The 13,815-nt window shown below is 36.7% G+C and overlaps 1 protein-coding gene across 1 annotated transcript in view; it reads left to right on the top strand.

The window, feature by feature from the left end:
* Window positions 1–10,977: 10,977 nt before the first annotated feature.
* Window positions 10,978–13,815, top strand: part of eIF2Bbeta (eukaryotic translation initiation factor 2B subunit beta) — a 280,714-nt gene continuing 277,876 nt past the window's right edge. The window contains exon 1 of the mRNA XM_090396840.1: window positions 10,978–11,205. Within this exon, the coding sequence (XP_090252966.1) occupies window positions 11,129–11,205 (77 nt within the window). The 5' untranslated portion in view covers window positions 10,978–11,128. The remainder of the gene's footprint in view (window positions 11,206–13,815) is intronic.

Genomic DNA, 13,815 nt, shown 5'->3' with positions numbered 1-13,815 from the left:
TTTCATGGAATCCAAAGACTTATCAAGCGATACCAAACTATTCACACAATTTATTATGCATCTCCTTGAATCCATTAACATACAAAGCACACACATATGATTTTGTTAACTCATTCCACTCATTCACAACACCCTAAGCAAGAAATTTAGTCCCCTCCACACACACTAACTACAAATGTATACACTTCTTGAGATTATCTCTTGTTCTGGTCCTCTAGCCAAGTGCTGAAATATTTCACCAGCATAAATCCTATAAAACCCTTTAAGCAACTAAAATATTTCTATCATAGTCGCTATTTTTATCCTCTCAACCAACTTCAGCAATCCACACACCTTCAATCTATTGTCATAGGGAACATTCCACACTCCTCTCACCATCTTGGTCACTCGCCTCTGTCGGATACAATCCTCCCCACAAGTTTTTCCATTTGAAAAATGTTCATTGTTTATTTATTTATTTTTGAACACTCTATGCCATACTTTTCATAAAAGCAACATTGTAATCAATTTGAAATTTCTGATTTACATGCAGAGAAAGGCGTACAGCATGTTTCTCTTCATGTAGAAATGAAACATACACTCGGATCAGACTTGGTTATTCAATTGTAGGCCTGCAGTTTGACTATAAAAATTGAGTAAAAGAGCATTCGTAAGAAGGCATGTGCCCTCCAACGCGAAAAAAAAATTGTCTAAAACTTCAGATAAGAAACCAGCACACACTTCGGTATTAAAGTGGTAAAAAAAAAATAAAAAATAAAAACATTGAAATTGGACAGTTTTGAAATACCTGACGTTTGAAATGGAGTCATTATTTTAATTGCTTCTTTTAATGCGCTTCTAGTTATAATTAGTGGTAATCTTGAGTCAGCTGTCTGTGATTGTCTGCTGATGGAGGTCCAACTGGTCCCTCAGGCTTCTAATGTTATACTGAGATAAAACGAGCCTTGCTTATCCCTGTAGGGAATGAAAGGTACATACAGTTTATTCACAATATGATACAATGTGAAAAGGGAAAAGAAATTTATATTAAAAATTAAATATTGCAAATTATGGTCTTCCAAGTCTCTGAATCTTGAGTTAACTGGTAGACGTCAGATAAACTTTTGCAGATAAAGTTTTGCAGTTCAGTCTACTGATGGTTTCACATATGTATTGCCAAAATTGTTTGCATGGTCTTCCTCTACTGCTTTTTCCATCTTCTGGTTCGTACAGGATGAAGGATTCCTAAAAGGGCGAGACTTCAGGATGTCTAAGTTGATGCCCAAGAGTTATAGTTTTTTGACTATATTGACAAGTGGTTCTTGCTTAGCCAGATTTAGCACAGCAGAGATAGTGACGCAGCCCAACCAGGTGTATCCAAGTATCAGTCTGAGACATGTAGTTCCAAAGGTGTTAATTAGATCTATAATTTTTTTGTACTTATTGCCCAGGATCGAGAACCATAGAAGAAGATAGATCTACTGGTTGCATGGTATAGTCTTAATTTTGTCTTTAATGATACTAATAATTCTTTCTAGTTGGGCGGAGTTTGTTATGGAAAATTAACGCCAGCTGTTTACGTTTTCTAATATCGTTTTCTGTATTGCTGATTACGACCCAAAGTATTGAAAGTCCTTTACTCTTTCTAAGGTTTATTGTTGATACGAAATATAAAGTTTACACAATCTATTGAGAATACTTTGGACTTTTGGATATTGATCTGCAGACCAATAAGTTTAGTCTGTGCCTGTAGAAGACTGGGATGTTTTTGTGCACTTGTTGGTTCTGTATCAATAAGTACAATATCGTCAGCAATGCTAAGATTGGTTATTTTCATGGTGTGAGTGGATGTTTTAATGTTAAAACCAAAATCTTCTGTGATGATTGTCCAGAAGATGTAGTCCAAGCATATTGAAAACAAACAAGGTTCTAACACATCACCTTGCAGGAATACATTGCTCTCTGGAAATGATTCAGATGTTTCTGTTTTAAATATTACTGTAGCATTATAATCTTTATAACACGCTGAGATTGGTTGTAAAAATTTTGAGGGTAGACCATAGAAACTGCTTCTCTATTAATGGAGTCAAAGACTATTTTGAAGTCTATAAAGTTTAAAATGAATGTTAAGTTTTTATTACGTGAACCTTCTGTGATTATTCTGCTGTGACGTATCTGTTCTATTGTACATAGTTTTTTTGAAATCCAGCTTGTTTTTTTTCTTAAAAGCAGTGTTAAGTAAGGTTCTATTCTATTCTATTGAGTATCATCCTATTGTAGATTTTAACTGTGATTGATAGCAAAGTAATACCTCTGTAGTTATCCATTCTACCAAGACTGCCCTTTTGGGGTATAGGGACAACAAGGCCTTGTTTCCATTGTTGAGGTATTATTGCAGTGTTTAAAACTTGATTCATTATGGCAAGGAGATTGGAATATGCATTATATATAGGATTTTTGAACGTTTCTGCTCCAATTTCGTCAATCTCTGCGGACATTCCTGCTTTGGTTTGATGTATTGCTATTTTTAGATCCGTTTCAGTGAAGTCTTCATAATTTATTGGTAGAGTGGTGGTTAGATGCAGGTCTGCTAGCTGAATTGAATGTTGGGGATTATCAACATTCAGTATTTCTTGAAAGTAGTTTCTCCATTCTTTCATTAAGTTCGAATTTACTGATAGCTGTCTACCGTTTTTATCATGTGTGACAATATTTCCACTTCTTTTTATTTTCTGGTGACAGATGTAATTTATCATTTGAAAAGTGTTTCCAGTATATCCAGTTTTATTATAACTTTCAAGTTCCTCACATTATTTATTCATTTGATTTTCTTTGTCTCTGGTCATTAGTACATTGACCTTGTTATTTAAAATATCTAGTTTATCTTTATTTATTTCATTCTTAAGTGATAGAGTTTCTTTGTTTTATTTCTTTCATCTATATATTTTTCAGTTTCAGGGGAAATACATTTTTCCAAGTCTTTTTGTTGCTGTTTCCAAGAATTTTGTTGGATGTTCTGTTTATTGCTTCAATGATACTCTTATGGTTTTCATTAACTGGATCTTTAAGAATGTTTTCCACAAGTTCTTCTAATCTGCTGTGGAAAGATGCTGCAATTTGTGCGTTACTTAGTTTGTCCCAGTTGTATTGTTTCTTTTAAGGCTTGTTATTTTTAGAAGCTTTTAGTGAAAGTTTAATGTGAGCACTGATTATTCTGTGGTCAGATTTAGTTCAACCGTGTTATATGCTCGAAAATTCTTGATTGATGTGATCCACTTTCCATTGATTAGTATGTGGTCTATTTGGGAATGAGAACAATCATTTGGATGTTCCCAGGTCCATAGTCTTCCTTTTGGTGATTATATGTTATGGCTTTTGCAGAAGTTCATTAATGAATGTGCATTGTTATTTGTGGTTTCATGATAAATGCATTTACCCACGTTTTTAGTAGTATAGGCAATGTCTTTACTAATTTGGGCATTTAAATCACCACTAATGAGTGTGACATTGTGAACTAGGATGTTCATTACAGTTTCACCAAGATCTTTATAATACTGTAGGTGTCTTTGTCTTCTAGTGGAGCACATTCTGTGGGAGCATATGTGGATATTATTATCAGTTTTAGTTCAGTAATTATGATCATGAGGAGACTTCTTTCAGACACTTTTTCAATTGATGTTACTTTTTCTACTTATTTCTTCTTGAGCATTATTCCAACCCCTTCAGTACTATGATTGTTTGCTGAGTTATAAATAAATCTCCATTTTTTGTCAGATCATGATGTTTCATTCACTTCATGATTGTCAGTTCTCCATCTATGTTCTTGTATACATATAATGTCTATTGGAAGTATATTTCCACTGTTAAAATATAATAAATTTAATTTAATCCTTTATCCAAGTGTAAGCATACAAAGTTTTCACCTGAAGCTTCAGGACTACAGCAACATGTGTAACCAAGCTCTCATCACTCCTTGTCTCAGCATTCTCATAATGCAAAGCACATCTCCCTGCAGACATGTATAATGCCATGCATCAAGGGAAGGGACACCACACAGACTAGTTTCGAACTTTATTGCGGTCTCTTCAGTTGGAGCCATACCCAGAGGTGGTGGTGATACTAAGATGTAAGCAATGGAGAAGTCATATTTACCTACATGAGTTGTCAAAAGGTGTTTCACCTTATTATTAAATTACTCTGAATGTAAAGAAAGATGTTGGAGGAAGTTTTTTCCACTTGGTTAGACTATAATAAATTTAGTTTAATCCTTTATCCAAGTGTAAGCAAACTTTTTGTGCACTTGAAGTATCTTTAGGACTTACTTCAGGTGCAGACTTATGTAACATCTCCATGTGACAAAGGCTCTTTGAAGGAGAGTGTGCCAACAGCATCGAACGATTAATCCCCTTCCAACTACTAACCGCGCTCAAACTTCGTTAACTTTTTTGGTGAGCAATTAGTAACAGATGCTCTACCAATCAACCAACCTTTGCTGACATTTATTAGCGGATTTATTAGTATTAGTTATTTTTTTCGAAAACTATACAAACTTCGCTGAAGCTATCGAATAATTATGGTCCCATAATGAATAAATACTGGTGAAATCTTTTAAATAATATTAGCCTAACAGACAGCATCATTAAATCACTCATCTTCATCAAAATACCAAATTGTGTGACTTAAATTTATTTTTTTGTATTTTTTGATTTCACATGGAATGATCTTAGAAACGATCCACGCTAAAGACGCTCTTAATAATCCCTATGTAGATTTAAAGGCTTTAGAGGATATTACGAATCAATCAATATTTTATATCCAAACATAGATATAAAAGTTTCGAAATTTACCATAGAGTTTAATGAGACTATAACTTTTGGTATCAGTGTTACCTGAATTTGCACTATTTTAAACGATGGACCTTGTCCAGGAATTCGCATATTTGCCTTTTACTGTATTAGATTTGGTTTTCTCGGTGTGACAGCTCTCTCGAACTGTTGGTTCTCACTGGAGACTATGCAGATCTGTATAAATTCTTGACTCTTATTTGAATGGTGATTCGCTAGCTGCCAGCAGGGTCGTCGCCAGATTAGATCTCGACCTGAGGCAAACAATTAAATATCGTCCCTTTTGTCTTATAAGACGAAAATATAATCAAAACTCCAGTTGCTATTTTCTTTTTATTACAAGAGAAACATTGATGCAAGACAATTACATAATAATATTAATTAAATGTTTGCTCTACAGGCACAATAAAACTGTTTATAAGCTCTTCTAAATTTAAATTATAAGCTATGTCCGCTTCTATCGATAAAGTTCCTAGACAACCAATCTTTCTTGGGTCATTGCTGTTCACAAATAATTTTTAATCAGTTTAAGCTTGGAAAAATGGCTTTCCGCACTTACCATGCTAACAGAAACTGTTAGCGTAGCGACGGCGCCTAAGGCAATATGGCTAAACGAGGGCCCTTTTAAGCCGCTCCGTGACGTGGGCTTCTTCTATGCTACACCCTGTCGACGGTACTGGCTTCCAGTAAGAACCGCTTCGTCTCCCACGGCAAGCGCCAACTAAAGAACCATCTACAACTCCAAGTATGTAGAAACCATACTGTAAGAAAGTGTCTAATGGAATGTAATGATCAAGGAAATTGTAGCAGAAATCTCCTTTAGCAGACCAGACCCACACAGAACTTTGAATGTTCTGGAAATGGTCTTCTAAAAAATTTGTAATTCTTCAGATCACTCGCAACGAGTAATTTTAAAGGATCAATGTGACTCATTACCCTTGATCATCCTATTCAACCTCTGCAGTTGTTCTTCCAGATGACACCTTCTAAAGCTTTGGCTCAACTTAGCTAAACACCAAATTTCGCGAGCAGCCAGCAAGAACTGCTCAATTTCTCCTTCAGGAACTCAATAAAGTACCCATACCCAGACCACGTCAATATAATTCATGTAGGAAAGCCTTCGATGGAATGCAATGATAATTAGCCGAAAACTGCTTTATTGGGCGCAAGACCTAAGATAGCAAAATCTCTATTCAATATGGAAATTCAAGGTAATTAATCGTAGGTTTACTCTCTGTAGGCACATAAGCTAATGGCTGGATATGTAGCTGAAAGAGTTAATTGAGGCATAACATATTAAAAAAAGCGGTTAGTAGTTGGAAGGGGATCAATCGTTCGATGCTGTTGGCACACTATCCCTCGATGAGTCTTTGGACTCCCTGGAGGTGGCACATAATAATATAATAATAATAATAATAATATATATATATATATATATAGTTGAGATAGTTGATAAAATTAGTTAATATTGCGTAGTTTTGTTTGCCTTGCGTATTTTAGTGCGTCTGTTTGTGTGTTTTTGGTGTGTATAACTTATTATTTGATAAAACACGTTGCAATAATTATGGCACCTGTACGAAGGAAAATGGCGGCCAGTAATGATGGTTCGCCATTGTTATCAAAGAACAGTAGTATAAAAGAAATGAGTCAGTGTACTAGCTGTGAAATGTACGCTTTACGGAGTGCAGTCGGAGTGTGGATAGATGATAATAAAGGATTGAATGTGTGTAGAAAATGTAGGGAGAATGAGGAATTGAAGTGTATTTCGGATCGTGAGTGTGATATTTTTGTCAAACTTCAGAATGAAGAAAATACCGATATGACAAGAAACGGCAAGGTTGTACATGAGAATTATGAGAGTGTGAATGTAGAAAGTGTGAATGATAGTATTAATGGTTTCTCAGAGAATAAAAAAGATGAGATAGATGCATTGAATGAGTTCGCGTTGTTGAATGGTGCGATAGAAAGGGCAAAACAGCAGCTAGAGTGCATGAATAAAAGTGGACTGAATGAACCAACCAATAATAAAAGGTATGACAGGAAAAATAGGCGTATGAATGTGAACATGAACAAAATGAAGGATAGAGTGCTGTATGGAGACTCGTTAGTACGAGGTGTGTTAGTAGAGGATTTGACAAAATCGTACCAACTTGGTGCGACCATAAAGGATGTAACTGAGTCTATTAGAGAGCAAAAGGAAAGGGTGAAAGAAATGATTGTTGTGGCAGGTACGAATGATTTGAAAGGAGATAAAATGGAAATGATAGAAGACCTGAATGAATTGTTTGAGGTAGCAAAAGAAAAGAGTGAGAGAGTTAGAATGATTACTCTATTGCCATGGTATGACAGTGAAATGTTTAAAAGGAGGGCCATAATCGCGAATGGCTTTATGCGTGGGTTATGTATGACGAGTGGTGTGGAATTTGTGGACGTGTGGAGTGAGTTTGATGGGCGAAAGGATCTATATAAGATGGATGGCTTGCATTTGAATGGTTATGGTGTAAGAAGACTTGAGAAAGTGTTGCTGAATGTAGTGGATGTGCAAATTCAGGGAAACTAGATTCGTTAAGGGGGGGGAGAAGATATACAGTCCTTAGGGAGGCAGTTGAATGTAAGAAGGAATATAATATGCTAGAGCAAATAAGGACAATAAACCAGAGTGGGATAGTTAATATAAGGCATCAAGGTAGGGTTGGGGCTAATGGGGGTCTTAAATTCATGTACACTAATACTAGGAGTATTAGGAACAAGAAGGAAGAGTTTTTGGCCATGGTTGGCACTTCCAGACCACAGGTTATTGGTATTAGTGAAACATGGCTGACTGTAGATGATATAGCTAGTGGGATTGAATGTGATGGGTATAGTGTGTTCAGGAATGACAGAGAGAATAAAATGGGGGGAGGAGTATTGTTGATGATAGCTGATGAGCTACAGCCAAGGAGAATAGAAGTTGAATTGCAGGATAGAGAAAAGAACACATTTGAGGCCATTTGGTGTGAGATTGTGGCTAGCAGAACTAAATATACAATTGGGTGCTGCTATAGACCAGGTGATGGAAAAGATGGTGGTGACAGTATGCACAAGCAAATAGAAGAAATGAGTGGAAGGAGGGTGATTATTATGGGAGATTTCAACTATGGTAACATTGATTGGAAGGAGGAGAGGACACACGGGAGGAAGTAACTGGATTTTATGCGGTTATTAAGGGATAACTATCTGCGACAGCATGTAATGGAAAATACTAGTGGTCAGAGAGTGCTTGACCTAGTAATTACATCTGAGGATTTGGCTGTAACAAATATGACCACATTGCCACCAATCGTTGAGACTGATCATAGGGTCTTGACTTGGGAGGTGGCTAAAGGTGTAGAATTTTCAATTAAGACAGGGTACATGTGGAATTATCGGGCTGGAAAGTATGACAAGCTGAGGAGTTTGATTGGCTCAGTGGCATGGCATGTACAACTGCAAGGACTAGAAGTTGATAGTGCATGGGAGGTGGTTAAGAAGTGCTTGCATGAAGCAATGGCTGACTGTATACCTAGAGTCCGAATAATAAATCAAGCAGGGGTTAAATGGATGAATAACACCATTAAGCTTGAGCTGCAAAAAAAGAAACAACTATGGAGGAAATTTAAGGAGAAAGGTGATCGGCAGGCACATGAACGGTATAAAGCGCAGGCCAGAAGGGTGACGAGTGTGGTAAGAAAAGCAAAAAAGGATTACGAAAGAACATTGGCCATGCGGGCTAAAGAGAATCCTAAACAGTTTTTTAGATATGTAGCAAGTAAAAGGAAAAATGTACATGGCAGAATGATTTTAAAGAATGCCGATGGTAGGGAGGTAACTGAATCAGTTGAGATAGCTGAGTTACTGAGTGAGCACTTTGCAAGAATATATCATAACCTCAATGTCAATACATCTGTGGGGTTGGATGGTATACTAGCTCGTGTAGTACGAGAAGCAGCTAATGAATTGTCAGTACCCTTGACCATTTTGTTTAATTTGAGTCTCGGGTCTGGGTTAGTCCCGAGCGGGTGGAAGGAGGGGAAAATAGTTCCACTGCATAAAGGTGGTTCCAAGACCGCTGTTGTAAATTACCGACCGATTAGCATATCAGGAATGATTGTCATGGTTTTAGAGAAGTTAGTCAAGAAAAGAATACAGGATTGGATAGATGAAAATGGGATATTGTATGGGGGACAACATGGTTTTGTGAAGGGTAGATCATGCCTCAGTAACTTGCTCACGTTTTATAACATAGTGACAGCTGAACTGGACAGGGGTAATGGGTTTACAGTGATACTACTGGACCTTGCCAAGGCCTATGACAGGATACCACATGGAACCCTAATCAGTAAACTGGAGCAGATGGGGATAGATATAGGGGTGGTAAGATGGATAGGAGGGTGGTTGAAGGAGAGATACCAGAGAGTGGTTTATTCAGGAGTGGAGTCAAAAAGACGTCTTGTGACTAGTGGAGTGCCGCAGGGCTCTGTTCTTGGACCACTGCTTTCAATTTGTTGATCAATGATATTGGAAAGGATTTGAGAGGAAGTATTCACTTGTTTGCTGATGATGCAAAGTTGGGTAGAGCAATTGTGAGTGCACCGGATGTCAAAATTTTACAGGATGATTTGGATAGTTTGGAGGACTGGGCTAGGAAAAATGGATGTCAGTTTAATGTGGCAAAGTGTAAGGTTATGCACTTTGGGGTGAAAAGAATAGCAGCAGTATATCGCACAGGTGGAACCGTACTCCAGGAGATTGATGAGGCCAGGGATTTGGGAGAGCTGGTGGATAGGAAGTTGAAGTTTAGGGGGCACATTGCAAAAGTAACTAAAACACCTCACCAAATCACTTGGCTTATGAAAAATACTTTAACATGCAGAGAGAAGCAAGTTGTTGTTCCTCTGTATCGAGCCTTGATAAGACCCCATGTGGACTTCTGTGCCCAGTTATGGGCACCAGGGTTTCTTCGTGATGGGGAGGAAGTGGAGAGGGTCCAGAGACGAGTGACCAAGATGATAGCAGGTCTGTGAAATGAACCTTATGAGAATAGGTTGAGGATTTGTGGGTTGCAGAAAGTGGACGATAGGCGAAGGAGGGGTGATATGATTAAGACATTCAAATTACTGAAGGGTTTTTATAAGATTGATCCAGAAGATATTTTTTGAAAATATTACTGGTGGTGGGAGGACTAGGGGCCATGAATGGAAGCTGGGCAAGAGCGTGGTTGACAAGGGTGTTAGAGCTAGGTTTTTTACTTGGAGAGTGGTGAATGAGTGGAATAAGCTTCCAGAGTCTGTTGTGGGTGCTATGACCGTGAATGAGTTCAAGGCAAGATATGATAGATACTGTGTGAATGTTGAATAGTTGTTCCAGACATGATGTTAGGGCCTCCCTCGATGAGTCTGTCGACTCTTTGGAGTTTCCCGGAACAACAACAACAATAATAATAATAATAATAATAATAATATATATATATATATATATATATATATATATTATGGAAGCACGTGTAATGTAACAATGATCAATGTCTTTTTCTAAGCCTTTTTTCGACCGGTTCCCGAGTTAGTAAATCTCTGGCACGGGCAAGCGGGTTTTTCCTCCCGGAAACTCGGGTTTTGCGTCCCATAAACTCAAGAAAATCGACCGTAGAACCCACATTATTTCAGACATTAAATATATTGTGTTAGGGTTAGAGATCACGAGATGGCGGCACATTTGAGCCGTCTCTCTTCACTGTGTACTGCTTAATTAGTGATAGCCTTGGGCCCACCCAGCCTTGAACTGCCCACTCAGTGTCCAAAAAGTTAGATAGAGCTAAATGGCCTCGCCTATTCCTCGTATACGGGAATAAAAAGGCGTTAGCTTCAATTCAAGTTTCTTTCTATATTTGGCTATGAAATATGGATGGATCTATACTTTATTATATATATATATATATATAAAATAAAGTATAGATCCATCCATATTTTATAGCCAAATATAGAAAGAAACTTGAATGTTTCGATATTTATTAGAGGGTGCTTATGAGACTATAACTTTCGGTATTAGAGTTGTCTTGGTTTTCACTACTCAAGACTGGAACTCTGGCCAGGATCCCATATAGCTTTTTAATGCATGGATCCATAATATCCACCGTTTGAATATCCTGTTCATGCCGAATTGAAGCCTTTAATTTAAGTTTATTATTATTTTTCCTGTGGCGCTGCTCTACTTGTTATTTCCTAGACGTATGTGTTTGTGCTGTTTAATTCAATCTAATTCAACGTACTTTAATAAATGAAAAAGCGAATATGACTGATACGAAATTGGTGTTGTCATCTTGTCTTTCCGAAGAAATTCGAAAATTCGCAGAAGAGTTACGACTCGGGTAAGTCGTACGATTGCTTGTTTATAGGATGACCACATGTGAAACACATACTAATATTATTCCATTTTATAGCTGATTTATCTTATGGAAGCACGTGTAACAATGATCAATGTCTTATTATTAATTACAGTTCATGAAGGTTCTTCATATCAACATCGAATGACTTGTTTCAGCTCGTTTCTCAGTTTCTTTCTGTGGATAAACTACTCAACACCATTATTATTATTTAAAAAAAAAATCTATTTTCATTAGGTTTTTTTTTTTTTTTTAATATTGATTCCATATTGGAGAGTGCAGAACCTATATGCACACCAGTGCTCTGTGTGTGTGGGGGGGGGATTGAAGATTGGAAAAGAAAAAAAGTTTATTATTATGTGACACCTCCAAGTGTCCACTCCATCGGAAGTGGACTGTACTCAACTACACAACTCACTGTGTTCTCCTGACCAATTTGCCTGTATTTATTGACATTTTTTTTTAAAATTAAATATATTTTTCCCAATAGGACATTGCAGTTGCTTGGGAATTCTTGAGAAGGGCTGTTTCACAGGACAGAGGAAACGGCATAAAAGGGGAAGTGGAGAAGCAATATTTTTATGTTTCAGGTGAAAAAGGATGTTGGGCAGCTGCTTTCTTGATTTAACAGGTTCAACAGAAAATGGAGAAATAATGCTTGTCAGTTCAGTAAAGCAGTGATTTTGGAAGCACCTGTAGTATGGGCACAATCTTGAAACATTGCATCTATGAGTAGAGGTTGGAGTAAGTCTGTAAGGGAAAAATTATCCATGAGCTGAAATTCTCTTCTCAGAATAACATCAAGAATTTTTAGGCTTTTAGGTGCTCCACCTTAAACATGTAAACAATATTGTAAGAATAGGGAGATTTAGGATTGGTTGAGTTAGTAACTGGGTGAGTGAAATAGAATCTTGAATGGAAAAGAATGCCTAGGTTTTTAGATGCTGAGGGAAGTGATTGATATGATGTGTTTATATCAGGAGAGACTGGAGGTAAATGTTAATCCAACCAGAGATTTGATCCTGTCTGGTGATTTGCGTATTACAGAGAGAAAAGGTAGGTGAACTCAGATCTGATTTCTGAGAGGAAAGGAAAGAATTCATTTTGGTGGCATTGAACATGATCTATTGTTCATATGCTGGTGAAGGATGTATAGAAATGAATGTTTAAGAAACTAGTTGAAGGTTATCTTGAATCATGGGATGTTTAAGCACTACATGATTTGTCAAATGAGTAGGATGAATGAAGAGTATTATCATCAACAAAACTGTAAATAGTATTAGTTGTGATTGAGAGTATGTCATTTACGTATAGGAGAAAGAGAGTTGGTGATACAACAGATCTTCAAGAAAATCCTGCATTCATGAAGCAGCTCAAAGAGAGGGAGCTATCCACCATAACAGACAGCAAACAAACATCGAAAGCTATATAGTTACAGAAGTGAAAGGTAGATTATAGTTTGGTCTGTCTGCTACGACAAGTACAGCACAAGTTTCTTTGATCCTTTTCATGGTACGCGTTCAGTAGTGGTCCAGTCAGCTTAGAGATTAGCTGTGGACCATGAATAGTAGAATCCATACTAGTGGTAACTGTTTATAGTGGACCATTAGGTACCACTTTCCATTATTTTTGAGAGGGTTGAGGTGATGACAGTTGGTTAGTACTTTGATGGTAGACTTCTATCTCCCATTTTTTGAATATATGATTGCTTCCATACTTTGGGATAAATACCAACTAAATAAAATTGTGGAGATGATATAGGACATGTATTAGATGTGGAGCAAGTTTTTAGTGCATTTATAGAATTAGCATCAAGATCAAACGACCTTTTAGTTTCCAAGATGTTCGGTGTATTTCTCTTTGCTGATAAATTATGCAAAGCATATGATGTTCAGATTGTGACATGATAGGAAGTGATTTACCTTGGTCATCAATACAGGAGTTAGAGGAAAAGACTGATGATAGGATATCAGCTTCACTTTAGGTGCTGTTGCATTACTGTATTTACTCAAATATAACACGCACTCTTTTCCCTAAAATTAATTTAAAAAATCGTGGTTCGAGATATATGTGGGAATTTTCAGAAACTAAAGTTTTTCAGGAAAAAATAATTAAATTAACGTTTATAATTAAATCCTCATTATTCATTATAATTTATAATTGCTTGCATTGTTTATAAAATGAACGCATTTAAATTTTAATTATCAACATTATTTATGCGATCGGCCAACCAAGTTCATCAGACAATATATTTCAGTCTTTACAGACAAGTAATTTACAACATTTGAGATATAGTATGAACAATCCTTCATGAATGACTAATGAGAAGTGAAAGTCGAGTTTGAAAAGGAATGGTAGGCCAGTAGAGATAGCGCATCTATGAAGACATTCATATGATTAGTGTGGTATTAATAAAAAATCGGTCAACTCAACAACAAAGCAAGCCAACTATTGTTAGGTTGAAATGCTGATTCTCTTCAACCAAATTTCAAAATATCTGAACTGCTATAACAACATTTACTATCTATTTCTTAAAGTTTAAACTATTTTCGTGTGCGAGGTATATGCAGAACTTTGTAATTTCTTTTTTTTTTT

The sequence above is a fragment of the Typopeltis vanoorti genome, chromosome 8 (assembly GCF_054136105.1).
Source record: "Typopeltis vanoorti isolate ZY-2024b chromosome 8, IOZ_Tvanoo_1.0, whole genome shotgun sequence".
Taxonomy (NCBI): domain Eukaryota; kingdom Metazoa; phylum Arthropoda; class Arachnida; order Uropygi; family Thelyphonidae; genus Typopeltis; species Typopeltis vanoorti.
This window is presented reverse-complemented; position numbering and strand designations above follow the sequence as displayed.